Below are 27,287 nucleotides of genomic sequence, written 5' to 3'. Positions count from 1 at the left end.
CTGCACTGATTGCAAAGGATGGACACGCTTTTTCATGTGGTGACTTTGTGAAACAGTGTCTGAATGTGGCTGCGGATATATACTGTGTTCACTCCTGAGATTGCATCCCTGCAAATTGTCATGGCAAATTGTTTACAAAAGATAGACAATAAAGCTGCTTTTCAAAGTACCTTGAGGATTTTTCAAGTTGTGAATTAAGTCAAATTTCTCTCTTGATTACAAAGGTGGAAAATACAACTGTTTTTAACTGGGTGTTTACTGATTAAATGTTTAAACTCCCCACAAATGCAGATGTTTTTTTTTAAATATATATAACCAATTGCAAATTATTACAATTACCAAACAGATAAAAAGTAGATTATTATATTGAAATGTTATTTTAGATTTAGAATGTTAATTTTCTATAAAACACAATACATTTTAATGTAATTCCACAACGTTTATTTTTGGCCCTCGGCCCTCCACCCAGATTGAGTTTTGGCCCTTCATGGGAAAGAATTTGGGCACCCCTGAGCTAGAGTCTCTTAGCAGGCTGCCTGCGAAGTGAGCTCAGGGGCCCATAAGCTAGAGTCTCAGCTGCGAAGTGAGCTCAGGGGGCCCATAAGCTAGAGTCTCAGCTGCGAAGTGAGCTCAGGGGCCCCATCAGTTAGAGTCTCTTCGCAGGCCGCCTGTGGTGGCCTGCGAAGAGACTCTAGCTCATGGGCCCCCTGAGCTCTCGGGCCCCTGGGCCTGGGCCCGGTAGGCCCGTTCAGTAATACAGCCCTGACGGAAGCCAGTAGTTTAGGCGGGGGTGTTAAAATGATATTCCTGCAGTGAGTTTAATGCCCAATACAGATTTCCACAAGTAATCAGATTGTAAGGTAATAGGGGTCCAATCTGCTGAGAATTGAGCCTGAGGGTAAATACCAAACAGATAAAGATCTGTTAATAAGACCAGATAGGTAGTCTATCTGGATATAGTGGAATAAAAAGTTGCGTGTTATTGGTGCAAAATATATTCTTCTATCATTAGATGCTATTTAACAAATCAAGTGGTCTAGTTTCAGTGGGAATAAATTAGTCCTTCATTCTTTAACGAGTTTAGACACTCAGCATCATTAACATTGAGTCTTGTTGTATGGCAACACATGATGATCTCTGAAAAGTAACTTGATTGTCCATTTGTTAATGACAGTCATCAAGAAGTTCATGATCCAAGGGGGGGACTTCTCCAACCACAACGGCACTGGAGGCGAGAGCATCTATGGGGAAAAGTTTGAGGATGAAAACTTCCATTACAAGGTAAAGGGGGTTATCATTTGAATCTCCAGTATCTGACTTCAGTGTAATAAGTTAGGTGTATCTTCTTTCTGGGGTCTGCAATGTCATCTGGTTTCTTTCTACACCTAATATGTTACTGATTGCCTTTGGTCGTTTCTAATCAGATATGCTTATAAACAAAAAAGGTTTTTGGGGTAAATCAAGAGCTCTAAGGATGTCTTCACTTTCTTAATAAAAAATGAACTATTTGCTTATATGTAATTAAGAATGCATTCATCCAGGGTGTTTGATTTGGCTACGGTCCCTACTGTGTAACTTAAGGAGAAGGAGAGCCAGCACACAGAATGTCCTTTCTTTGTGTTTATTCCAGTTTCACCAGGTACACAGACACAAACGTTTCAGCCTAACGGCCTTCTTCAGCGTGTTGCTGTGTCAGGTGGAAATTACGCTTAAATCCAATGAGACCGGAAGTCCATTCAATAAACGAAATATCATAATTCAGTTACAGTATATAAAGAATTAAAGAACCAAGCAATGCACAAGTTCCAATGTAAAAGAAAACAAAAATGTAAACAAACAACAATGGGTTTACCTTGGCTAAGTACGGACAGGTGGGGTGGTGAAGGTGATGTAGTCCTGGGTGCATAAACTGTAACTTGAATGCTTGTGAGATAAGTAGGAGGAAATGTAAGTGGGTAGCAGACCGGTGATGGATTTATAGATGAGAATATACCAGTGCAGGGTTCGGCGCATAGTGAGAGATGACCAGTTGACTAGGGTGTATAGGTGACAGTGATGAGTGAGAGGTTTACAACTGGTTATGAATCTCAACGCGCCATGATAGACAGCGTCCAGCAGATGGAGACAGTTTTCAGAAGCGTTCATATACAGGACATCACCATAGTCAAGGACCGGCAAGAAGGTGGCTGCAACAATACGTTTCCTTGTGTTGAAGGAAAAACAGGATTTATTCCTGAAAAAGAAGCCCAATTTCAGTTTTTTTAACAAGTTATCAATATGGGGTTTAAAAGACAGACCGTCATCAATTAAAATTCCTAGATATTTATAGAAGGCAACGGCCTCAATGGGAGTCCCCTGCAGTGAAGTAATGCAAGGGAGAGCAGCTGGCACCTTCTTGTTACCAGAGAAGAGCATAGCTTTAGTTTTGTCTGCATTTAACACCAGTTTGAGGCAGTACAGGTGAGATTGTAGGGCATCAAACGCAGTTTGTAGGAGACCGAAGGCAAGAGCAACAGTGCTCGCACAGCAGTAGACAATTGTGTCATCCGCATACAGATGGACAGAAGCATTAATGGTGTGCCCCAGGTCATTGATGTAAACAGTGAAGAGAGTCAGAGCTAGGACTGAACCTTGGGGCACACCATTAGAGACCGTGAGATTGCTGGAAAATAGCTCACCGAACTGTACACACTGTTTGCGGTTTGACAGATAGTTAGAGAACCATCCGACAGCATGGGCTGATAGACCAATGTCTGACAAACGCTGGCATAAAATGGAATGGTCCACAGTGTCAAAAGCTTTGGACAAATCAAAAAGTGCAGCACAGAAGTTTTTCTTGTCCAAAGCCTCCACAATGTCATTATCGACCTTGGTAGCAGCGGTCACTGTGCTGTGCGGCTTTCTAAAACCAGATTGGATTGGGGATAAAATTTAAATTGTCATTTAGACACAGGAAATCCTTAATCTGGTCATTTACTAGCTTTTCGACGGTTGTATTTTCCGTATGCTAGCTGTGTATGCTCTCTTTTCTCTTTGGTGATTATTGCTTTTGTTGCCCCTACAGCATGACAAAGTGGGTCTGCTAAGCATGGCCAATGCAGGCCCAGGCACCAACGGCTCCCAGTTCTTCATCACGACCGTCCCCACACCGCATTTAGACGGGAAGCACGTGGTCTTTGGACAGGTGCTGAAAGGAATGGGGGTGGTGAAAATGCTGGAGGACATCGATACCAAAGAAGACATCCCTGATAAGGTAAATATGTCTTCCAGAACAACATGGATTTGAAGAGCGTAGTTCCAAAATGAGATATCCTGTACAGGCCCACAGCGCCTGTTCTGTGCATCAGATTGTTCAATGAGATGTCTGTCGTTGCAGCCGTGTGGCATAGCAGAGTGTGGTGAGCATAAGGACGGGGATGATTGGGGCGTGGCACCAAACGACGGGTCAGGTGACGCCCACCCAGACTTCCCTGAGGACTCAGACGTCGACTTCAGAGACGTAAGTATCCAAGAGCTCTTTGATCTCTGGCTGAACTCACTTGGCTGAAATGGATGAATCAGTAATAGGCAATTTTAGGGTGTGTTCACGTCTGATTGCCTTTTCAAACTCTGTAGCCCTTTAATACTACCCCTTTAGATGGCTAAGGGGTTTACTTTCATACCAGCAGTTACTGAAGGAGGTATTTGATTTTGTGAGTAGATGTCTTCAGTTGCACTATAATTTCTGTTTTAGATTGACAAAATCCTGTCCGTTGCTGAGGATATCAAGAATATTGGGAACAACCTTTTTAAGAATCAGGACTGGCTGTCTGCAGTCAATAAATACTCCAAAGCCCTCAGGTAAAGTACTGGATATATGTGGTTAACTTACACATTTCATAGAGCATGAGTGAGAATCAGACACATGTTCTTTAACACATTAAATTCTCTTACATGACCTACGGATATTTTATAAATATTACACCTAGTGTCGGGGGGGGGCCAAGAATCTTTTTTGCCAGCCATAATAATAATTTGTCTTTTCTTCTTGTTTTTCTTTTTTTTTATAGAAATGTTACCGATCTGTTTTCAATGCTAGTACGTCTAGAATCAGTTACTGTGTAAAACGTTCAATAAAGAACATGAGAAATACAATTTTTCTCACTCACCTATTCACCTTATGTTCCAACACAGGGGTCAGCCAGTTACTTCCTATTGTGTTTACACTTCCTGTGACAGTACAGTACTAGTGAGCAGGTAAAACAGACGTGTGTTTTGAACAGGAAGTCACAACACAACTCGGTCAAGTGGGCGGGGCTACATAAGGTGAATACAGTGCATCAAGTTTAATGCATCATGAAGTGACTTGTCATATGGGACAAGGTTAAGTTCCAACGAGTTAGGAGGATAGTTAGTTAACCATTTGGACGGTGGAGAAACAGGAGGACAATTTTGCATAAATTCAGATGATACTATTTTGTATAGAGGCAGTGTGATTTGATTGGCTCACAGGTGAAGAGAGGGTACTGTACGGTGGACATCAGGGACAAAGTTTCAGAATAGGCAAAGACCAAAAAACTATATAACTAAGGAGTTCAAATGTCACCTTTTCAAAAAGTTACCGGCCAGTGCGGCAGTAGTGTGACCCTCATTTATTTATCTGCCAAGCACTTACCGGCATAGATACAGTCGGTCTATGTGGGAACGCCCACAAAATGTTACTACGGCTGGCGCGTGAGTGCGGTAAAAAAACCCATATCTCAATGACTCACCAAAGGACGGTGCTGCGGCTCTACACTACAGGATTGGGGATTCTAGAGCAGGTACATAGATGTCTGTTCAGATGTGCCTTTACTGTGGTGGTTGAATCACCGATCCTGTCTGCTTGGGCTGGGCTAGCAGCTAAATGCTAACTATGCTGAACGGGGAGAACGGGAGGATTTACCCCACCCTGACCACCACGCCCCAGCCAGCTACCCCAGCGTCTATGACGAGACATTGACTGTATCTATTTGGTGCTTGCAGACATCAGACATGACATGACATGACCCAGGGATGCAAACTAGTCACCTTTTTCATCCTAAAATTGGAGGATTTCTGAATGGTTTTATGTTCTCCCTGGTATCTGTCACCTTTTTCACTTCCCATGACTTTGCATCCCGACCTGACATGACATGACAGATATCTGTCAACTACATTTTGATTGAAGTAGCATAAGATGATGATGGACTGAGCGATCTTGGGTCTTTTGGCACAACAGAGTCCTTCCAAGTTCCAGGACTAAGAACACCTAAAAATAGTCACTGCAATTTCAACTTCAATTTGACCCCGCCTGAATAGCAGATGACAGCAATATATATCACAGCAATCACAAGTCATCATGATCCAATTCCATTCCTATCAAGTGTGCTTGATTTGTCCTCCTGCAGGTACCTGGAGATGAGCGGAGAGCAGCTGGAGGAGGAGGAAACCCAGCAGAAGCTGGAGCCTGTCGCTCTCAGCTGCATGCTCAACACGGCAGCATGCAAGCTGAAGATGCAGCTCTGGCAAGAGGCCCTCGACAGCTGCAACGAGGTGAGGAAGGCCAGACCATCACTCACTTACACTTTCCTCCTCCTGCAGTTTGTGCGTAACAGTAAACAAACAAAGCGGACAACATGACTGGTCAGTATCGGCCAGATGTACTGTATCTTCATACCGATGTCAGCTTAACTCTACTTTGAATAAAAGCATTTGCCAAATGACATAATGTTAATGGTGTGTGTGCTTGTGTCTTTCAGGCCTTAGAGTTGAGCCAGGCCAACACTAAGGCACTTTTCCGGAGGGCCCAGGCCTGGCAGGGCTTAAAGGACTACAACAAAGCCATGGTAACCTCCACAAAAGCACCTCTGTCTTTCAAGTGGCTATCGAGAAATGAAATGATCAGCCTGGGGGCTAGATGGATTCGATTTAACACAGTTCTGTATTCACACACAGCTCAAAACATTGGGCTCTGCTCTTATGAACAGCTTTGTCCACATCCAAAGAGTTATAACTGGTTATGTTATATGACAGCCAGGGTTTTTGAGGAAACGGGCCAGGCAAATGCTAGCTTCACCACTCTCCTGATCAATTTGATGTCCGATTCAATATTTAGGATGTAAAAGCAATAAACGTGTTATAGTTAAGCCCATGGCACATAGAAGTAATAATTCCCGATTTATGTAACGCTTAATTTCAATGGCCTTGTGGTTGAGATGAGACTTCCAGCTGCCCACAGCGATTTATAATAATAATAATAATTCATTTTATTTGTAGCGCACTCTTCATTCAGAAAGAATCTCAGAGGGCTACAGAGTTAAAAACATCACAAGCAAATAGTACATTTGACAATAGTTAAAAGCTAACATGAGAAGGCCTTCCTAAATAAAAAGGTTTTTTAGGCCCGTCCTGAAAGAGTCCAGGGTCTGTGCTGCCCTGAGGTGTTCAGGAAGGCTGTTCCACAGGCGTGGTGCGGTCGCACAGAAGGCACGGTCCCCCATGGTGCGGAGCTTGATTTCCTGAAATTACAATGTAAGCGGCCAATCAGGGCTGCCACTGGCAAAACAGTAATGGCGTCTCCCGTAGCAACGAGCACAGTAACGTTAAGAGTAAACACAGCCATAAGTGCAGTTATTACAGAAATAGACCCAATAACAACAATTAAACAAGAACAAAAGTATGTACCAGCAGATTTTTTTGGCGATGCTGATGATCTCAAGGAGTTGTCTGTCAAAGCTGGTACTCCCGTCCACTCAAATCACTGTGGGCGGCTGGAAGTTCAGACTGATCCGTAGAGCCAAACAGAATGTGAGCTCACGTTATCAGGACGGTTTTTTACCAGGCTACAATTCTGGTGCATTGATTATGGAATTGCAAGTTAGAAGAAGAGATGATCAATATTGAGCAGTCTGGGTCTGGTTGATTTCACCAATTGTTTTTGTGACCTTCTCTGTATTGCAGATTGATCTGAAGAAAGCCCAGGAAATAACTCCAGAGGACAAAGGTGGGGAAGTTTTCTTTGCCCTTCTTATTGAGCTCTATGGGAAAATGCATAGGCAGTTATTCATGAAAAACTTTTATTGAGCGAGTTATTGAACCAGTGTTTCCAACCTCAGTAGTGACTGACAGCCAAGTGTAGTCACAGCTGAATCCTCAGAGATGCATTCTAAAGCTGCAAAGACAATCTGACATTAACATTAAGAGCCTGGCGATATTTATGGGTTGTAGACTTAGACCGTATTGTCCATTATCTGTCCAACTATTAAGGGCGCTGAAAGATGGGAATTTGATATCAGGGCTCAACAGGTTAGTGACTTAAGGAGGAACATGAAGAAAACAGGTTCTAGTTCTTAAACTCTTCTTCCAGTATGGGTGAAAATGCCCTCAAATAAGAATTAACTTTTAAACTAAAGTCATTTTATAATTTCATATCTGACATGATAAGAGTATGGGGGCAAAACATCACTGTCAAAGTACTTTATATAGAGCTCACAGCTCATATAAAGCTAAGCTCTCACAGCTTATATAAATACCACTCATCAAAAATCACTCGCATATGGGTTGGTGAACTCTGATGGAGCCGAGCAAATGAAGTCCACCTTGTATAGATCAGATACACAGACTACTCTAGGTGCTTGGTCGAAAGGGATTCATTCAGTTGCCTTTTCACCATTCATTGAGAAAAAGGTTCTTTGAACCAAAATGCCCTTGGAGATTGCAAGGACAGCTAATAGTGTGTGGGTCCTAACAATCTTTTTACTGCTCGCAGCTCTCAGCTATGAGGAGAAACGTTTAAATGTATAGAAGACGTTTCAACTTGACAACATAAACATTCTAAATTGCCCCTAGCTTACTTCCTGTTGCAGTGTGATACTAATACAATAGCTGACAGGAGATGAGCTAGGTTTCAAACTGTTCTCTAGCAACACAATTGTGTGTTTCAGGGCTATCAGCAGAAGACAGGCTTAGTAAAGAAGTCCCACTCACCATGCTGGCCATGCTTCAGTCAGCCGAACGTCTTTTCAATTCTATTGGTGCCTATGGACAATTGTTTTTTAATCATTTGGAACTGTTCCTAAAAACACCCTGGTGGTGTTGATTAGTATTTTATTACAAAAAACTGAATGTGGAATGTACAAGACTTTAAGAAACAGTGGGTTTTATACATGCACTCCTATTATCCTACCTAGTGGTAAGTCTGTTTGCCAGTTAATATAGGTTTTGTCATCACGTCTGCCTCCTGGGATGTTGAGTTTTTCAGCTGGTTAGTGCACAAACTGTGCACTGGGTGGGACTTTGAGCGCTCTTCTTCGCTGCTTTTTAAATGTGTCACTGTTCTTTTGCAAGCTTTCCCTAAGAATAAAGATTCATTTGACAAAATGTCCAGAGGCAGTCAGGCAGATAAATCTTGTGAACACAGGGAAATCAAAAAGCATAATGTGAGAAATCTCACCTTTTGCCGCTGGCAAGTCGTCCAGCACATCGATTCACTTGTATCATAAGCTTCTCATCTGACAATTCACTTGAAATTGTCTTGCCTTCTTTTTTTTTATAGCTATCGGCAACGAGATGAAGAGAGTCCAGCTGAAAGTGAAGGAGGAGAAGGAGAAAGAGAAGAAAATCTATGCCAAAATGTTTGCATAAACCTTTCATCAGACGTGATGAATTGTCGATGAATATCGGAAGTCATGTCTCCCAAGGGAAGCCGCACTACCACTTCAGTCAGATAGGGAGTGTGTTGTGTAACAAGGTTGAAAAGGTTTTGAGTGGCAGGTCCTTTTGTTTTTTTTGAGTGGAACATTTCTCACTGAAGAAATTAATACAAGGGAATAATTCATTTTTGCAAGCTGTGGCCTGTCAGCAACTCAGCATACTGACAAGTGTCTTCACTATGTGATTTGTTTAAGTAATGTGTTCCTGTCATAATCATGGCGTTACTCTGAACTGGTTTTCCACCATATATTTGTCCTGCGGTATTTTTATTTGTTGAGTGGTTAAACAGCTGGAAAAGGCAACGTTGTTTGTTGTATCATGTATGTTTCATATTGTTTGATGCAGTACACGTTAACACATAATCCATCTTTTATTTATTTTTTTACAGATCATATAAGTAATCAGAATAAACAGTCTAGTGTACTTTATTCATTAACAGTGATTCTATGAGCTAATAATGACATTATGTACAGCAGTTACCCTGCAGATCAAAAACTGTTAATTATTTAAAAAAAATACCTGCAATAACTTGACTGAAACGTATATGAAATAAACAAACATAGGCACCGCTCCTGAGTTTGTGTTCCATTACAGGGGGCTTTGAAGGAAATTCATCCATGGTAACACTGCTTGCTCTACTCGTAACAGCAATATATATTAAGTCTTTCAGTTGGTCAAACATTTATTTTCAAAACCATACAAACAAAAGCTGATTTTGTCTTAAGCTCTTCTTTACAATGCCCATATTGATTATTGAAGCTGTGCTGCAAAAAAAAGTAATTTGAATTCAATTTTATGTGGCTATTTCCGTTTACTAAGTTTCATGATCCCTGGAACCATTTTAAACTGTTAAAACCCCATAGAGCTGAACAGTCACGTGACATATTTTACCCCGGAAGTGAGTTTCCCATTCATTTTCTCCATAGACATTTTGAAAAATCCTTATAAACTAGTTTTAACGCTGGAACCAAGCCAACCCATGACCTACTGAATCATGAGTGACCATAAAACATTTCAGTTGGAGCGAAAATAAAAAAAAACATCGGGGGGATGAATTTTAGATTCCCCCGTCCATCTTTATTTATGCTCCAACTGAAATGTTTGATGGTCACTCACGATTCAGTAGATCACGGTGTGGCTTGGTTCCAGCCTTAAAACAAGTTATACAAGGTTTTTCGAAATGTCTATGGAGAAAATGAATGGGAAACTCACTTCCGGGGCAAGAAATGTCACGTGACTATTGAGCTCTATTGTACAATATTCAAACTACAAGGCTTCCATGTGAAAATGCATACACCTTTATTTCTGTAAAGCGTACCTTCTGCAGATCCTTTTTTCTTACAGCTATATGGTGATGTTCGGTTTAGTACTTAGGCACACTTGCCATTAGCTGGCAGCCGATCCTGAATGGATCATATTTTACCGCCACTTTACTGCTACAGGTAGGTCCTCATGATATGATATACACCCCCCCCCCCCCACACACACACACAGATGTTCACATGCCGTTGTAGGCCGGTCCCCCACTGCCTTCAGGCACGACCCAGTTGATGTTTTGACTTGGATCCTTGATGTCACAGGTCTTACAGTGGACACAGTTCTGAGCATTGATCTGCAATCGCATCCCCTCTCCCGTCTCCAAGGGAACGTACTCGTAAACACCTGGGGGGGGGGGGGGGGGGGGGGGGGGGTCAGAGGTGGGTAAAGTTAGGAAACAAGTCATACACGGCACCTTAGACCTGGGTGTGTTGGGATTTGTGACAGCAATTTAAACAAACATTTCCATTAACTTTGTAAGGGTTTCAGGTTTCTGTGACAATCACCAGAAATAGTCTGAGAAGATGTGCAAAGCAATGTCTGATTTCTGTGAAGGTTTATTTGAAGGTTCCGTTCTAGCAATAACTAGGGCAAATAATTTGACATGTGCTTTGATTAGGATGTGCTGATTAATGATAGTAGCTTGTATTTTTCTTTAAAGGGCTTGATGAGTTTGAGCTGTCGTAACTGCCTGCCTGTCCTCACACAGCATTGCTTTTTTCAGCTAAAAGCAATCACAAATTCATTCATGTCAGCTACCAAGCTACATTGCCCGTGGATAGTTTGTGCTGCAGTTGCTTGCTGTGCTTGAGGCCTACTTAATCCAGGTTCCCCACTTGGTCGTGGCTGGCCCTCTGTAGGGCATACAGAGTAGATCTCAGTTGCCCCAGGTGTAGCAATTTACTATCCTTCATACAATTTCAATCATTGTAGAGAATTCAAAGGCAGCCTAACTATCCCAGAGAGAGAATGGAGTTCAGCGGCTGTTGATTGAAAACCTAGCCAATACCCCCAGACTGCAACACTGCCTGGCTTCATAAATGCTAGCTCTAGGCTCCAATTATTGTTTAAGATATCAACACATTCTTTGGGGAATCACATGGAACATTCTGTGACAATAGGTTGTGGCATTAAAGGAGAATTTCGTTTTTTTTTACCTGGAGCCCTCTCCTCACATTAATTATTATCTGACGACTCACCCACTGTTCTCCACAGCGTTTTTGTCCGTCTTAGGCGTTGTTTTGAGATCAATAGTGTCCAAGCCAGTCGTAGAATGGAGCTCCGTGGGGGCCACGTGGCAGCGTGCTTTTCATCCATGTAAATAGACAGTTTTATTCCCGTTTTCAACGCATATCGTCATAAACGGATCCCTAAAGAACGATCAGACTGCTATTCTCCCCCGGACTCTTTTCAGCGGTTACAGGCATCCCATTTTCGCCTGTCGGGTCAGTGAGGCACAACTGGCCCCCACGGAGCTCCATTCTAGGACTGGCTTGGACACTATTGATCTCAAAACAACGCCTAAGACGGACAAAAACGCTGCGGAGAACACTGGGTGAGTCGTCAGATAATAATTAATGTGAGAAGAGGGCTCCAGGTAAAAAAAAAACGAAATTCTCCTTTAATCCAAGTTTTCAGTTAGAAATCAGTACGTGTATTTGTCTCAAGACTTTGTATAAACAAAGGATGAAGATATGAAATATCTGACATGATGGGAGATATTTGCTAAGCGATAAGGAATCTGTAAGGTTAAAGTCATTGCAACTCATTTGGACACTGAACTACCGGTACACATCTTTTGCTTTCCAGTCTTAAGAATTGAGTTCAGTACAGCTCTTTGCCCTGCAATCATCTCAGGAGATAAAGGGACTGCAACACCAAACATGTTTGATGTGATTCAATCAAACTCTGCCGTGTTAATTCTGTTTGTTTAGGGAGGTGACAACTCTGGGTGGCACCAAATAAACACACCAAGATGCCTGGAAAGACCGCTGTGATGTGGTTTGGTATGTGATGTGGTTTGGTAGGGACTCCGCCCGCTGCTGAAATCTCTAACCTCACAGGATAACAGGTTACCAAAACCCTGGCTCACTTGTAAGTAGAGCCCGACCGATGCTGAATTTTTGAGGCCGATACCGATATTGTTGAGTAAAAAAAAATCCGATATCGATATATCGGCCGATATTCTTATATTATATATACACATTATATTTATTACTCAATTTCTTTTGCAATGATCCCTCAAATATCAAACACTTGATAAAGATATTACTTGATATGACTTGAGAGATGTGTATTGTAGGCAGGATATTTTCCAGCTTATCGATAAACTTTATTGTCCGAATTGACATCAATGCAATGAAACAGTAAACTTCACTGGGAATTTAATAATTATAAATAACTAGAAATACGAAAACACAAATAGAACACATATATATATAACTTGAGTTAAGAAAAATGATCAAATATATACAACATGCTGTCTATAAAATATATATATATATAAGCAATATCGACCAACATATCGGCCGATACGATATATTGGTTATCGGCCAATATCAGTGAACCAATATTATGGGTCAGGCTCTACTTGTAAGTGGTCAGTGTGAGGCGTAACAGGCCAAATACATAATACAGCAAAGTAACCATTTCCTCACTGGGCTTCAGACCCAAGGGAAAGCTGTAGGTGTGATGGGGGTGTTAGCGGTGTCACCTGCGGGGCAGAAGCGCTGCTCGGGCCCGTCGTATATGGCCAAGTTCCTGGCCACCGGGACGCTGTCGTCCTTCAGGGTCAGGTGGGCGGGCTGGTCTCCCTCGTGGTTGGTGCCGCTCAGGGCCACCGAGGACAGCAGGTCGAAGCTGATCTTGCCGTCGGGCTTGGGGTAGTCGATGGGCGTGCAGTCTTTAGCCGGTTTCAGCTGGTCAGAGTCGCGGCCTGAGACAAAGCCGGCCAGTTAAGAAAAGGTTAATTTGCTCTCCCGCGACAAGTTGACCTCAACCTAAAAGCCTCCTCCCCCTCCTGTCTTGTGTAATAATGGATATTAAACATGCACAATAGGTTTCTTTCTGTTCCCTGCCTTTTAATTTACAACCTACATCAGGGGGAAGGCGAATGGGAATAGTGGACTGCATCAGTTTCAAAGTAGGCCCTTTGAAGGGAGAGAGTCACCCGCCTACTCACTATTACTCACTATCCACTTGTGTGGCGCTGAACAGAAGGATAGTTGTGTGGTGCTTTTCGGCAGCTGTCTTTTAAAATAGGATTCACCATCCCACCCGTTCCCGTCCGCAGCACTGAAAACTCTTGCCGGGAACCAACCTTACCACAGTGTTTGAGAGTCCACGGCTCCTTCCCTCTGAAGATCCAGTAGAAGACTCCAGTGTAGACCATGCCACCGTACAGGCCAAAGTAATTGTGGAAGGATGGCCTGATGTTCCTCACTGCGTGCAGCTCTTTCCAGATCCACGAGTTCTTCAGGTTCTCGGCATACTCGGGTACATGAAGTCCTGGAAAATTAATGTTTGGTCAAAAGGAAAAGGATTTGTAATTTATTTTCTGCTATTTATTATTATTCTATACTATTCATTTGCTTGTTCAGCCTCCTCCTCATTTGGGGTACAAAACTTCCTTCTTTTTGCAATTTGCTAAAAAGGGGGTAAAGGAAATCAGAGAATTAAATGTTTCTCATAATTTGTTAAAATTATTTTAATACAAATGAAAATCTGCAATTAACTAATAAATTGTTACTGTTGGCATCATTATGCTACAATAACATTAGCGCTAATAGTCCAATATGGTTCATGAAATGTACTGAGTGGGCCTTAACAGATCAGTGAAATGCAATGAAGCTAGTGGTGGTTCTCTTGGTTACCTGCGGTCTCAGACTCCAGGCTCTCAGCTGTGATTTTGGGGAAGATGGCCTCGGCGGCCAGCATACCGCTCTTCATAGCGGTGTGTGTGCCTTTGATCTTTGGTACGTTCATGAATCCGGGGCTGCAGCCAATCAGCAGCCCTCCAGGGAAAGTCAGCTCTGGGAGAGACTGGAGAGGAAGAGCAGACGTTCAAAAGCATATGTGTATTTTCTCATTAGCATTTTCACAAGAACGTGGTATTTATTTAAATTTTAGATCATGTCTCATTTCCAGAAAGCTTTTTCATAGAGCTTAACTCATTGAGTGCCAAGGACGAGTATGTTCGTCAATTGGTTTAGTAACGTAGAGTGCCAAGGACGAGTATGTTCGTCAATTGCGTTTTTTGACGGTGGGACGTGCATCAAAGCCAGATCCATCTCCTGTGAAAGTATGGTGGCTGTTGAATGTGTAAAAGCTATTTTAGGGACCCATTAGGTGGCGACAGTGCTCTCCAGATTAGAGAAAGGCGAGGAAAAAAGAGAGAAGAAGTAATGGGGAAACGGAAATCGCATCGATATGCATGAAGCATAACGTTAGCTGTGCCTGTGAACAGCAGTCATCTGCTGCCACAATTGAGCCCCTCCGTGTCCGCTGCGATAGCCCCTCCATATGATTTAGTTGCCGACACCAGCGTCTTTCTGAAAAGTTACATTATTCTCAGCTGGGAGCCGGCGACAGGCTGTGAAAAAGCGGGGGGATGCAGCGCACTTTTCAGTGCAGAGCAAACGCAGAGCAAACGCACTCGCAGCAGAGCCCCAGAGACACTCCCACGGAGGAGGAGGGGGGTGGGGCACGCAGGGCACTACAGCATACAACCATTGACAGTAAACACAGACCCAGGCAGCAGCAGGCTCGATGCACAGAGACAGGCAAACAAGCTAGAATAGGCTATCTGATGCCCACCAGCAGTAAATCAAGACCAGCAAGAAGGTGTAGGGTCTGCGCACGCAGGGGCCAGCGCTGCTGGTTGCAGCTAAAAAATATTATTTGGCCAAACAAAATTCCTTTGTTTTCACTCTTTTATTGAAGGAAATTATTTTTGAGGTGTCATTACATCAGAAAATATTAGCTTCAGAGTCAATGATGTGCTTGAAATGCTTCCTTTCACAAAAGGCTGAATATCTCAGATTCTAAATTGAAACGTGTCTTTTTGCTCAAAACAACCTATCTTCTCCGGCTCATAACTAAAGAACGGAAAATGGTATCAATAAACTTTTTTTTGCAGATGATAGAAGAGAGTCTCATCATTCTTTGTGCGTGTTCGGTGTTTACATAGTAATATCACACAATATTCTGTGGGCCTCGAGAAATCACTGAAAACACTCTGAAACTCTGGCACTGGGAGCGTCCGTTCTCCAAAAGTGGCTGGCACTCAATGAGTTAAAGTGCTCTATAAATAGATGAAAAGATTATTCCGTCATCTGATTTATGTTTCATCCTTTTGCTTCACAACCCTTGTGAGGCGCTATAACTATTCTCATCAATAATGAAGATGCACACACCTGAACTCCGCCCTCATTCAAAGCCCTGGCTCCATATGCGATCCTACTGCCTCCCTCCAGAGTGGGAGCTACAAAGGGATGGTGTTTCCAGCGCTGGAACTCTCTGAAGGGGCTCAGGTAGGGGTTGCTGTAGTCCAAGCCCACCTGGGGGACAAAACACCGGCTTGTTTAGTTATAGTCACTGCAAACATCAAGGACAGTGGACTTCACAATAAGCTACAGAGATGTTACAAACATGACGGCATGCAATTTAAAAAGTGAGATTTCCCCTCCCATCTGCAAGATCCATAGTATACAGCATTGTCCAAGGACTGGGTTAGCGTTCCTGAGGTTATACAATGCCTGCAGAAAGTGCTCACACTCACCACAAAGCCCAAGGCCACCAGAGGCTCCCCTTCATTCAGGTGATACAGGAAGGAGCCGCCATACGTGTTCCTGTTCAGAGGCCAGCCCACAGAATGTTCTATTCTGCCTGGCCTCCACTTCTTCTCATCAATTGTCCAAATCTAAGAAAATGAACATTGACAGACTTTTTGCAACAAGCAGCATATACAGTACAGTAACTACAGCTATACAACAGTTAGTTCCGGCCGAGCAATTTGATTGGACAGAAGGAATTTGATTCTATGAGTGCTGATATACAGTATAACAGCACGGGATGCTTCACTGTGTACAGTGTGTACAGGTGTTCTAATGTAGCAACAGCGATATGGATATGGATACATTTGACCTTAATCATGAATGGTCGGCCAAGGCGGAAGATTGGGATGAAAGTAAAGCTAAAATTGTCTGTGCTGCTAACCTATTATCTTCACGACCGAATCACAGCCGTGCGGATATACAGTTGTACAGCAGCACTCCCTCTTGTGTGACATTGCTTAATTATTCAGTCCACTCATTTGCATTTCAACTAACTGACCAAAAAGCAGTCACGGCATCAAGGTGCTGAAATTAAAATTAATACATCCCCATCAGCAAAAAGCTATTTTATTAAAATTCTGCATACATGTATGGCTTGTTTGTATCTTCTACAAGTAACCAACCATTATTCGGATGCCTTATTCCAGGGGTTCCCAAACTTTTCCGACCAAGTACCACTACGTACCAAACCAAATTTCCCAGGGACCACTTCCACTGCGTATACCCCCCCCCCCCCCCACCCCCCCCATAAAATAAAATGTGCTGATTTAACCATGCAATAGCAGCAGAACGGCTAAATAACAATATAAGGCTACTAGCTGGTTAAAACTGAGCCTGCTGCAGCCTCTGAAAGTAAATGTTTAAATTGTGATGTTTCCCAAATATCGCGATATACTGCTCAGGGTTAATGTGTATGTAAAAACTGTTGTCTGTAAAAAAAATTAATACATAAAAAATTCAATTCTCTGGCGGACCACCAGGCGGAGCCCCGCGGACCACAGTTTGGGAACCAATGCCTTATTCTATTTAATTCTAATTGGCTGCCAATGAGTCAAACTACATTAGCAAATTCAAGCCACATATATGGACAGAGTGACCTATCCTCTCTCCAATTAGCTGGATGAGCGCAGGCAGAGTGAGCTACCTCCTTTAGCCCGATGGCGTAGGTCTGGGGTTGGCAGTTCTCCCGCAGGTTGAACTGCCTATAGAGCTGCTTGGCCAAGTGGCCATGACAGCCCTCTCCAAACAGCGTGACCTTAGCATGGAGCTCCATCCCCCTCTCAAAGACCTCCTGAAACAAGGGAAGCACAGAGATGGGGAGAAACAGCTGAATTATTACACAGTCTCATCATGGTGTTCAAGTGGCATTTGTGATGAAATGTCACGATGCTCTCAGAAGTGGCACCATCTGCTCATTCTGTCAAGTTGTGTTCCCTCTTTAGATCCATTCAATGCCTTTGGGGGATCCAACACCCACACCCACTATATAAAATGAATATTTCTCATTTTCATTAACAAGCGCAAAATACCTTGAAGCCCACGGCGCAGTGGTGTGGCCATTAAGCCTTAAGGCACCGTAGGAAATGTTTTGGGGGTACGGCTAATTGTTTTTAATATGGAACACATGGTCCTATCCCATAGCCACTCTACCCAGCCCTCAAATCCCGACGTGCTACGACTTTCCTATCCTTAGCAACGGCCCCTATTCCCTAGCCCCGCCCCCTACCTGCCCATGCTTCTCATCCCACCACCTAGAGATGAGACGATATGAACATTTCATATCACGATTATAGTGACGGAAATGATCACCGTTATCAGTATTATCACAGTTTGTTAAAATGTGCTGAAAATGCTCAAAAAGTACCAATACACTTCACAGAAATCATTTCACCAAGCTTTATATTGCAAACTCAGCCCCAAAAAGTCTGCATCTGGGAGACGGTTGCCAATGTTGGTTGATGATGGACAGTATTTACCATGTTTTTCAAAGCGTATCAGTCATCGCAAGGAATTTTATCATGGTTATCATTAAAGGCCGGCTTTACCGTGGGGAATATGAATATATATTAATTCTTAAAAAATCTTAAATTTCGAATCCGTTGAAATTTTTGAAATTGCTTGTTCACAGCCAGAGAAAAAAAAAATGAAAAAAAAAAAAAAAAAAAAAAAAAAAAAATGGGCCAGGTGACGCGTTTCGACGCGAAACGCGTCACCTGGCCCAATTTTTTTTTTTTTTTCATTTATTTTTTTCATTTATTTTTTTCTCTGGCTGTGAACAAGCAATTTCAAAAATTTCAACGGATTCGAAATTTAAGATTTTTTAAGAATTAATATATATTCATATTCCCCACGGTAAAGCCGGCCTTTAAAGCCGGTTATCGTTTCATCCCTACCACCACCCATATCACCCTACCCACCCCTCAAATCCCCACTCTCTACAACCTTCCTATCCCTAGCTACGGCCGCTCTTCCATAGCCCCGCCTCCTTCACTAAACATCTATGAGTGAGTGCATGTCCTGACTTTGGCATCGTCTGCCCCCTGCTGCCAGCCCAGCGCTGTGGGAAAAAAGGGACTTTACTGGCTCAGTGTTATTGACTGGATTTCGGAGAATACCTTGGGTGAACCATCCTTGGCGATGCCTACATCATTGGTGGCGATGCCTTTGACACTTCCATCTTCATGAAACAGAACCTTGATAGAAGAAACAAACACACATGGAGGGTAAACACTTGAAGTTTAATTAAACTGGTGACTCACTGGGAGCTGTGATGCTAACTCAAGTGAGTCTCAAGTTTGAAATAATAATGAGCCATTAATGCATAACAGCAACTGTGAATGTAGTTTTAATTATTGTCCAGCATGAAGGGGGTGAATCAGTAATATCTCTTAAGAGTCTAGGAGACACAATGTGCAGCGATTCTCCACACAGACCGACAACTGGCATGTGAATGCTGATCTTGTTTTTGCCGCTTTAATTCCTGAATAACAGTTTATATTTTGCCATTTAGCGCTCTGTTTACCCAGGGTGACTAATACTGAACGCAGAAATCAAACAAGCTTAAACTCCTAGATTACAATCGACAGTCCTACTGTAATGTAAGGAGAGCAAAGTTCTAAGTCAGAAAACGCCCAGGGAAAAAACAAAAACGGCTGGATTCCTTGAATGTTCAGATATAATGGAGAAAGTGTCGGAGTTACAGGAAATAAGAGCTGGGAAAGACACGTTTTTTCTTCTTCTTTTTCTTTTGGTTGGTTATTTTTCTTTTACTGCTTTACAGGAAATAAAAAGTATTTAAAATTTAAAAACAAATGAACATATCTTCCTCCACAAAAGGTGTGAGCACCCGTTGGGCCAATCAGTAACAAGATGCACCATCCCATCCAAACTTCATCAAAATCAGACCAGTTAAAGAATTTTGACCTTTAATTATAGCGCCACCATCAGTATAATTTCTTAAACAGCAGAACCGAGTGCCAAAATGTATCATGCATGTTTTGTCAAAATTGGACCAGTGGGGTCTGATATAATTTATATCACATTCAAGTTCACATTTTTGACCATTACGAGAAACCAGAAAAAAAAACTTATGAAAAGAAATATATATATATATAAATATAAGTATATACAGTAAGTATAAAAATATATCACAGTTTAAAGATATTTGAGCTGTCAAAAAGAACAGTAAAGGAGGATCGCAAAGAGAGCTGACCTCTGCTGCAGCGTAGCCAGGATACAGCTCCACTCCCAGCTCCTCTGCCTGCTCCCCCAGCCAGCGTACAAAGTTCCCCAGCCTCACGATGTAGTTCCCATGGTTGTTCATGGGCAAACCTACAGGAAAAAAGTCACAATCAGATCAGTGCAGGCATCTACCCCACTGTGTGTACACCACTTCACTTGCATGGAAATGTTGGGCGTCCGGGTAGTGTAGCGGTAGATTCCCTGCCTACCAACGCGAGGGTTCGCAGGTTTGCATCCTCGTGTTACCTCCGGCTTGGTCGGGCGTCTATACAGGCACGATTGGCTGGTGTCTGCGGGAGGGAAGCCGGATTGAGGGTATTTGTCCTGGTCGCTGCTCCTCTGGTCGGTCGGGGGGCCTGTTCGGAGTGAAGGGAACTGGTGGGAATAGCGTGATCCTCCCACGTGCTACCTCCTGCCGGTGAAGCTCCCGCTGTCAGGTGAAAAGAAGCGGATGGATACTGCGCATGTGTCGGGGAAAGCGTGGTGCTAGTTTCGGCTCTCCCCAGATCGGCAGAGGGTAGAGCAGTGACCGGGGCAGCAGGAGGTCAAATTAGCCAAGTACAATTGGGGAGAAAATGGGCAAAAAAAATATATATATATATATACATGTATATCTGAAAAAGATTGAAAAGAACTTGGATGAAAATGCGGACATTTTATCTTTTCAAAAACACACAACACAATTACATTTGAGACTGGGGCTTTGCTCACACACACTCTGGCAGCACAATAGCAGAAAAAGGACACATCAAAGCTTGTTGTTGCAAGGTGATGCATTAGTAGGCCATGTTTCCAGATGAACCCGCAGAAAATGAACCCATTGAACTTTTTTTAGAATTTGTGTAGTTGTGCTGATGGAGGCTGAGTCAGCTTGTTAAATGATGCAACACAACAATACAGAGAACACAGCTAGCTGCATCCATTAATTAATTGTCAGTTTATATTCTCTTCTACTTTGGTCTGAGCATGCACCCCCCCCCCCCCAGTAATTAAACCAATAATGGTCACAAACACTATGCAGATTTCGCAGTGTCCCCAAGGACAATATTTGGTTTGAGTATAAACTGCAATAGAATACCATCTGGGTAAACAACTGGTCAGGTCTAAAGAGGAGCTCACACACGAAAGCCATTTCCAGACATGAACTCTGGACTATGCCCGTGGAAACGGGTCCGGCGTTCCCCGAAGGTGGATGAAACCCTCGCGTCCAAGAATTTCCTATTTTGAAGGTGGTGTGGTGCGTGAAGCTTAACAGAAATAGAGCCAAGGCGAGCGTTTTTTCAATCAAGCAACACGTGGAGCCTTCATCTGGAAAAACTGTCCGTTCGTTCACATCGACTATTTATATACTAATAATCTGTCTCACGTAGGGATGTCGACCGATAACCGTTTAACCGATAATCGACCGTTAGAACATTAACTGATTAATACTATCAGTTAAACGGTTAAAAAAAAAAATCACGTCTCCTAAACACATGCAGAGAGAGAGAGAGAGAGAGAGAGAGAGAGAGAGAGAGAGAGAGAGAGAGAGAAGCGCATGGCCTGAAACCCGACACCTTGCTAATCTCACAGCGTTCAGCGCGCACGTCCGTGTCTGGAGTAGGGGTGGGAATCGCTGAGTAGCTCACGATACGATATCGTCACGATACTTGGCCCTCGATAACGATATATCACGATACTGCGATACTGCGATATATTGGAAGACGATACATCACGATACCTGTGTAACAAGTGAAAAAAATACCTCTGAAGGCAAAAAATCATGTATTATGCATTTATTAGCAGAATTGACATGAACTCTCTGAGTTCACTCACTCACTCATACCATTTTCGATACCACGGAGGAAAAGTTACACATTAAGTCTTTTTATTATTACTATTAAAACAAGAAAACCTATATAACCTACCTACCTACCTATATAATTTCTAAAAGTAGATATTAATGATCAAACATTTCCATTCATGTAGCCTACAGTAGTTATGTTTTTGTTTCAACTACAAACATAAATAAAGTCAACTTGAAACTATGTTTCAACTACCACACACAGCATAATATTTTAGCCTGTTTATTAAAAAAAAAAAAAAAAAAAAAAAATTAATAAACATATCGATACTTGGCGCCAGTGTATCGATAACGTATCGCGGGTGGAAATATCGCGATAACGTGGGTATCGATATTTTGTCCCACCCCTAGTCTGGAGTCAAACATGATGGAATATAAAATGTGCACATTACTGTCCTAAAGATGCAGACATGAAGCGGTCTAATTGACGATTGAAAAGTAACAATTAACATTAGTCTTTACTGTCCAACACATCGCAGTTCGGAGAAATTGTTTCAGAACGGGACAGAGACGGATTGTTTGTAGACTGTATTCATTGACACTTTCAAGGCCGGTGTGAAAGCGGCTACAGACAGCTGCGTGCGACTCGTCTTCATAATGTGGAGCCCTCGTCGCGTGTGTGAAGAGAGAGGAATAAGGGGTGAGACCAAAAGCAGGTAAACCACTGTGGGATTAGTGAGAATATTGCTAAAAGGAGAAGATACTGTAGTAGTGATGCTGCGCACTTTGTCAGTGCGCCCTGCAGCCTGGGCTGTCGTCCGCTCAAACACTACTTCACCGGGCAGCTGCGTGTCAATTGACGTGCCTATAATATGCAATGCGTGCAGCTCTAAAGTATAGCCTATCGGAGGAATGTTTTTGTTTAGATGGCTGGAGGCTTCAACTTGTTTTTTTCTGCTTGTAGATGTAAAAAATAAACGCTTTCTAATGAAAAAAATCAAGCATTTGTTGTGGTAATTGTTTAATGGGGCACAGACAGTCAAATAGCGCATTTTAATCTTCTCAGTTAACCGACAGTTGTCGGCTAATGAGTGTCGGTTGACGGTCAAGAAAAATTATGATTTTCGACATCCCTAGTCTCACGCATACAGGCCATCCGAGCGATGTGTGGATATCTTCAGGAGTTCACTGCATGTTTAGAAATGGCTTAAGAAACATCGATATCACCAAGATCACCAAGATAAACCAAGCTCTTACCTGGCAACATGGGGATGGGAATTCTGTATTTCTCGGTTAAAATGCTGAACACATCTTCGGTTACTGCCGTGTTCAGAGGTGCCTGAGGTAAAAGCACAGTGGGTATTGTCATTCGGCTGCGGGGAGACTTCATAAGGTTTTGCCTGTACTTGCAATTAACATTCACACACGACACGGACACGCATGTGTTGCTGGGGTGTATGCCTATTGCCTAGGAAGCCATCCATGAGACACTCAACACAAACACAACACAACACATGCACAAACACCCTTCCATTGTGCCAGAGATTCAGCCATTGGCACCTCCCAACAACAAAAGCAGTGTGGCAAGGAAACCACCTCGACTGGTTCGGCTTCTGCTGGTGAGCTGCTGATGGCGAGCCGAATGCCGGGTCGGTTCAAAAGATGTGCTAGAGGAGATACTGTATACAGTAGCATCATGGCACTCATCGCAGATGACTAATTGAATTTGGTCTACTATTGGTTGATTGGTTGATTGACTCAGTGACAGGGTGGGAAATTCACAGCCACTAACAGACCCCCCCCCCCCCCACACACACACACACACACACCACCATGCCTTTCTTTTCTTCCCATGACCACTCCTGGGCACCGTACTTAGCAATGTACTTTCAAAACAAATTGTCTTGATATAAAATCTTGTCGCCAAAGAAAAGACTAAATATAGGGCAGCCTCATCGTCCACTACATTAGTTTAGCTTGTCTACCCTGATGAGGTTAGATAACGGTCAAAGTGGAGGTGGAATGTGGTGACTCACTGTTGGAGTTAGAGACAGCGGGCACAGACAATGAGAGGTGGTGGACTGAAGCATGCGAAGGAGGAGGCGGAACGGTCAAAAAATAAGAAAAGTGGCGACACGAGAAAGCAAGGCAAGATACAGGACTGGCTGCTCTTCTAGCCAGACCATATTAACCCTTTATCTGATTTTAAAAAGGGGCTGGTAAAGACTATGAGTGGCTGTTAGAATGGAGGAGTCTACCTGACAAACAGGGCAGTGGATCAGAACGTTACTTCCCCACCCTGCTGACGGAGAGAGAGTGACACTCACCCCTCGTTCCTTCCAATCAGGGAAGAGCTCGTTCAGGGCTGTGGGCTCCAGACAGGCCCCTGAGAGCGTGTGCGCTCCGATCTGAGAAGCCTTCTCCACCAGGCAGACCCGCAGCTCCTTCTCCTGCTCGTTGGCGAGTTGCTTGAGACGGATGGCTGCCGACAGGCCGGCAGGGCCGCCGCCTACTATCACCACATCAGCCTCATCGGCAAACCTCTCCATCTCTACGCCTGAGAAGCGAGCAAAAAGAAACCATTATTCCACACATTAAAAACTGGGAATACCACATCTAGGGGTGCACCGATCACCGATTGCCGATCGCCTATGGGAAATATCTGCCCAACCGATCATCGACCGATCACCGATCACCGATATATAAACTCCTCAAAGAAAGTTTGGAAACGTTATTTTAGGTCGATTATTTCTCCCCTTTAATAATACCAATTGGCATTGTATTTTATATCGTTGGAAAGCCTGATTAGTGATAGGGCTTTTTTTTATAAATAAATAAATAAATAAAAATAATAATAATAATAATAATAATAATAATAATGTAAAAAAAATATCTGCAATCAGCCGATCGCATATTTGAGGTCAAAATCGGCCGATACAGATTGCTTGCCGATCGATCGGTGCACCCCTAACCACATCCTAATTTCATTGTGCTCTGCTTAAGTAGGAGAAATGCAGGCCTCTGTTGCTCAATGAGAAAAACCTGGTACCAACATTGCTAGGATGGGTTCTATTCTCAGCAGAATAATAACTGGGGATGGCATTTAAAGTCCAGCTGAACCAGCAGTGGGAGGGTATCTAACTTCCGTATCGTGACGTACTTACCGGGCACGTTTCAATAACACAAACACAATATAAATCCAGGTTACAGTGCCTGGCTGGCTCACTGCGCCCAGCTCCGCCGGTGGAGCCGACCGCCGGCTGGGAAACGAGCCATGAGCTGCGGCCGGGACTTCGCAAATAGCGATATTTCTGAAATGCGAGTTATGACAAGCCAATTACATCGGCCTTTGCCTCTACATTCAACTTAAATAGCAAGCATGCATGCTTATTTGTGCAGATATTAACATTTCTGGTGGGCTGAGATGGGTGTGCCTCCTTTGACTTCCGTGCTGTTTGATGCCCTGTGTGGTGCATCGGGCACACGACTTCATGCAGCACGAGCTAGACAGACAGACAGACAGACAGACAGACAGACAGACAGACAGACAGAGAGACAGAGAGACAGACAGACATACAGACAGACAGACAGACAGACAGAGAGACAGAGAGACAGAGAGACAGACAGACAGACAGACAGACAGACAGACAGACAGACAGACAGACAGACAGACTCTGTTCTAGATGGCTGGCCACTGTAAAAGAGCATAGTTCTTGTGAAATCTTGCCCCCCTGGAGGCGGCATAGGAAATTAGCCAGGGGCAAGGGAAAAAATGCCCAAGAAATCTCAGATTTACGCAGAGAGGCTCAAACTCAGAGATTCCGGTAGGCTAAATCCAAGCACTTTTAAGGACCTCTTTGTAAATCCAACCACTTTCAAGTCCTTGATTATTTTATTAGACCAGTGGCAGCCCTGTAACTTTATACACAAATTACTTTTTTTAAGTGACCCCCAAATTTTGTAAATGCTCCCATTCTTCAGACAGTGGGGCAAAAGTTCCCCCCTAAAATATTTGTATTGATTTCCTACACTGCCTACAGGCATGTTCGAGCACAGTGTGTCGGCTACACAACAGTGCTTCTGGAACAAGGATTCAGTATGTTCCAAATGAACTCAAACTTTGACTTGAAAAAGAAGAAGCAATACACAATTATCACAATAGAAACAATTACCAAGTTTTCCTTTTGGCGTAGTAGCCCTGTCAGTATGCCAGTATGTACACTAGAAGCAATGACGGAATATACGCATATGGTTATGGAGTAGACAAAAATGGAAATAAACAGGAAATAGAAGCTATCAGGGGCACACTCAGATTTCCATCCACACCCAAGTAAACAAATGAACAAAATCTAAACAACCAACAACAGTATGCACTTATCTGCCTTGTAGTTGCTGTTATGTCCTTAAAGGAGAATTTCGTTTTTTTACACCACGGTCCTCATTTCCAGCTTAAAATATTATGTTTTACTCACCGAAATAGTTTGGCTTCATTCGGATGCCCATTGCCCACGGAAGATTTTAGCTCCGAGTAGTCTCCTCAAACAGGCTATAACGAGAGCCTGCGGCGAGTGCGGGGCATGCTGCACACACTCTCTAAATGACACTTTTTCTGTCAGATCACGGTTCATTATGGTTGTAAATATAATTATTTAGCTAATAGCTAGAAGCTAAGCTAACATCAACACAACAGTCAACGTTGATCTGCCCCGGATGGGGTTACAGTGCCCATCTTCCCCCTGTGAAACCACACTTCTTCAGAAGAACCACAGAAGTCTTACCTTCCCATCGTGGATCTTTATCCCGAGGGTGGATGGTGTAGTGTGTTGTAATTTGGGGTGTTGAGACGGAAGAACAAGTCCGTCTGTGTACAGATGTGTACAGCTGAGGGCCAGCATGGTCTGCCTGGACTGTTTTCAATAGCCTGATACACCTGTGGGCTGCAAGAGAGAACACCTCTCAGTCAGGACCAGTTCAAACAGGTGACTGTACTGTACTGTACTGTACTGTGGTTTAGTTGGCTTTGTTTGCTTAGTGCTCAAGTACAGTGATGAATCAGAAATCATACAGCGACATAACCACATAAATAAGATTTACACATTTGAGCAGGCGAGATAAATATCAAGAGGGCTTATGGAAAGATGTCATGTCAAAAACAGATGTGGGAAAAAATTGTTATGATTATGAATAATGTTAAACAGCTGTCACAAGGTAGTATAGATTGCAGGGGTAGCAGCATATAGCTACAATAGCTAGCAGAGCTAAACATGGCTGGCAGCAGCTATTATGTCCAATGCTATCACGTTAGGTTAAATAAAACAACTTCTTCAACAGCAAAACATTCCAAAGAAACTGTCATAACAATGGCAAGTTAATAGGCACTTAAAATGTATTCGAACCAGTGTAAATTGGATATAGAACGGGACGAGGACACCATTCAGGTGACCTATATCTGGCTTCAACTTTAACCCACATTTTAGCTTGATGCTAAGGCAAATGGGAATGGTCAGCTGTTTGCTAATGCTAACGTCAGCTAAGGTTAGCGCTTGTAGAAAGCCACCAAACTGATGTTAAAATGCAGAAAATTATTCTGCACTTGGCCCTTGACAACAGGCTTTAGTTAGCATGTAAATCGCGTAACGTTAGTAACAATTGGTAACACTCACTAAAATGAACAGCTGGTCTGGTGCCAGCGAAACAATCTGGTTAATTGTTAGCTAACGTTAGCTTTGCTAACTTACCTTGTACTGAATATCTGCCAGCTGGAAACATAACGTTATGAGTCTGTCAGCTAGTGCAAGTTCACTAGCGAACAGCAGGTTTATTTTGATTGTTATTTCGACTGACGTTATGGCACCCTCACTTAGTTGTCCGTAGAGCTTCTTGTGTAACTTGTGTGTCGC

At 43.0% G+C, this 27,287-nt stretch overlaps 2 protein-coding genes across 2 annotated transcripts in view; one reads left to right on the top strand and one right to left on the bottom strand.

Moving 5' to 3' along the window:
* ppid (peptidylprolyl isomerase D) overlaps window positions 1-9,281 on the top strand; it is a 10,606-nt gene extending 1,325 nt beyond the window's left edge. The window contains exons 3-10 of the mRNA XM_083652271.1: window positions 1,175-1,281; window positions 3,065-3,253; window positions 3,377-3,499; window positions 3,734-3,840; window positions 5,409-5,553; window positions 5,760-5,846; window positions 6,961-7,003; window positions 8,555-9,281. Of these exons, the coding sequence (XP_083508397.1) occupies window positions 1,175-1,281; window positions 3,065-3,253; window positions 3,377-3,499; window positions 3,734-3,840; window positions 5,409-5,553; window positions 5,760-5,846; window positions 6,961-7,003; window positions 8,555-8,643 (890 nt within the window). The 3' untranslated portion in view covers window positions 8,644-9,281. The remainder of the gene's footprint in view (window positions 1-1,174; window positions 1,282-3,064; window positions 3,254-3,376; window positions 3,500-3,733; window positions 3,841-5,408; window positions 5,554-5,759; window positions 5,847-6,960; window positions 7,004-8,554) is intronic.
* On the bottom strand, window positions 9,060-27,287 carry etfdh (electron transfer flavoprotein dehydrogenase). The gene is made up of 13 exons (XM_083652270.1): window positions 27,126-27,287; window positions 26,166-26,324; window positions 23,715-23,944; window positions 22,645-22,726; window positions 19,576-19,694; window positions 18,479-18,556; window positions 17,008-17,154; window positions 15,809-15,949; window positions 15,444-15,587; window positions 13,902-14,070; window positions 13,354-13,536; window positions 12,743-12,964; window positions 9,060-10,374 (listed from the first exon to the last, which is right to left on the bottom strand). Exons 1-13 carry the CDS (start codon window positions 27,154-27,156, stop codon window positions 10,211-10,213), a joined length of 1,869 nt encoding a protein of 622 aa, XP_083508396.1. The 5' UTR covers window positions 27,157-27,287; the 3' UTR covers window positions 9,060-10,210.

Source organism: Poromitra crassiceps (assembly GCF_964638095.1).
Source record: "Poromitra crassiceps genome assembly, chromosome: 15".
NCBI lineage: Eukaryota > Metazoa > Chordata > Actinopteri > Beryciformes > Melamphaidae > Poromitra > Poromitra crassiceps.
This window is presented reverse-complemented; position numbering and strand designations above follow the sequence as displayed.

What these genes read in the sequence shown, in the direction of transcription:
- etfdh (XM_083652270.1), bottom strand. Translation starts at nt 27,156, where the DNA reads ATGTTTCCAGCTGGCAGATATTCAGTACAAG. An exon ending in CTGGCTACGCTGCAGCAGAG is followed by an intron (nt 18,557 to 19,575) that starts GTCAGCTCTCTT and finishes TCTTCTATCAAG; the next exon opens with GTTCTGTTTCATGAAGATGG. An exon ending in TGGTGGCCTTGGGCTTTGTG is followed by an intron (nt 15,588 to 15,808) that starts GTGAGTGTGAGC and finishes TTTGTCCCCCAG; the next exon opens with GTGGGCTTGGACTACAGCAA.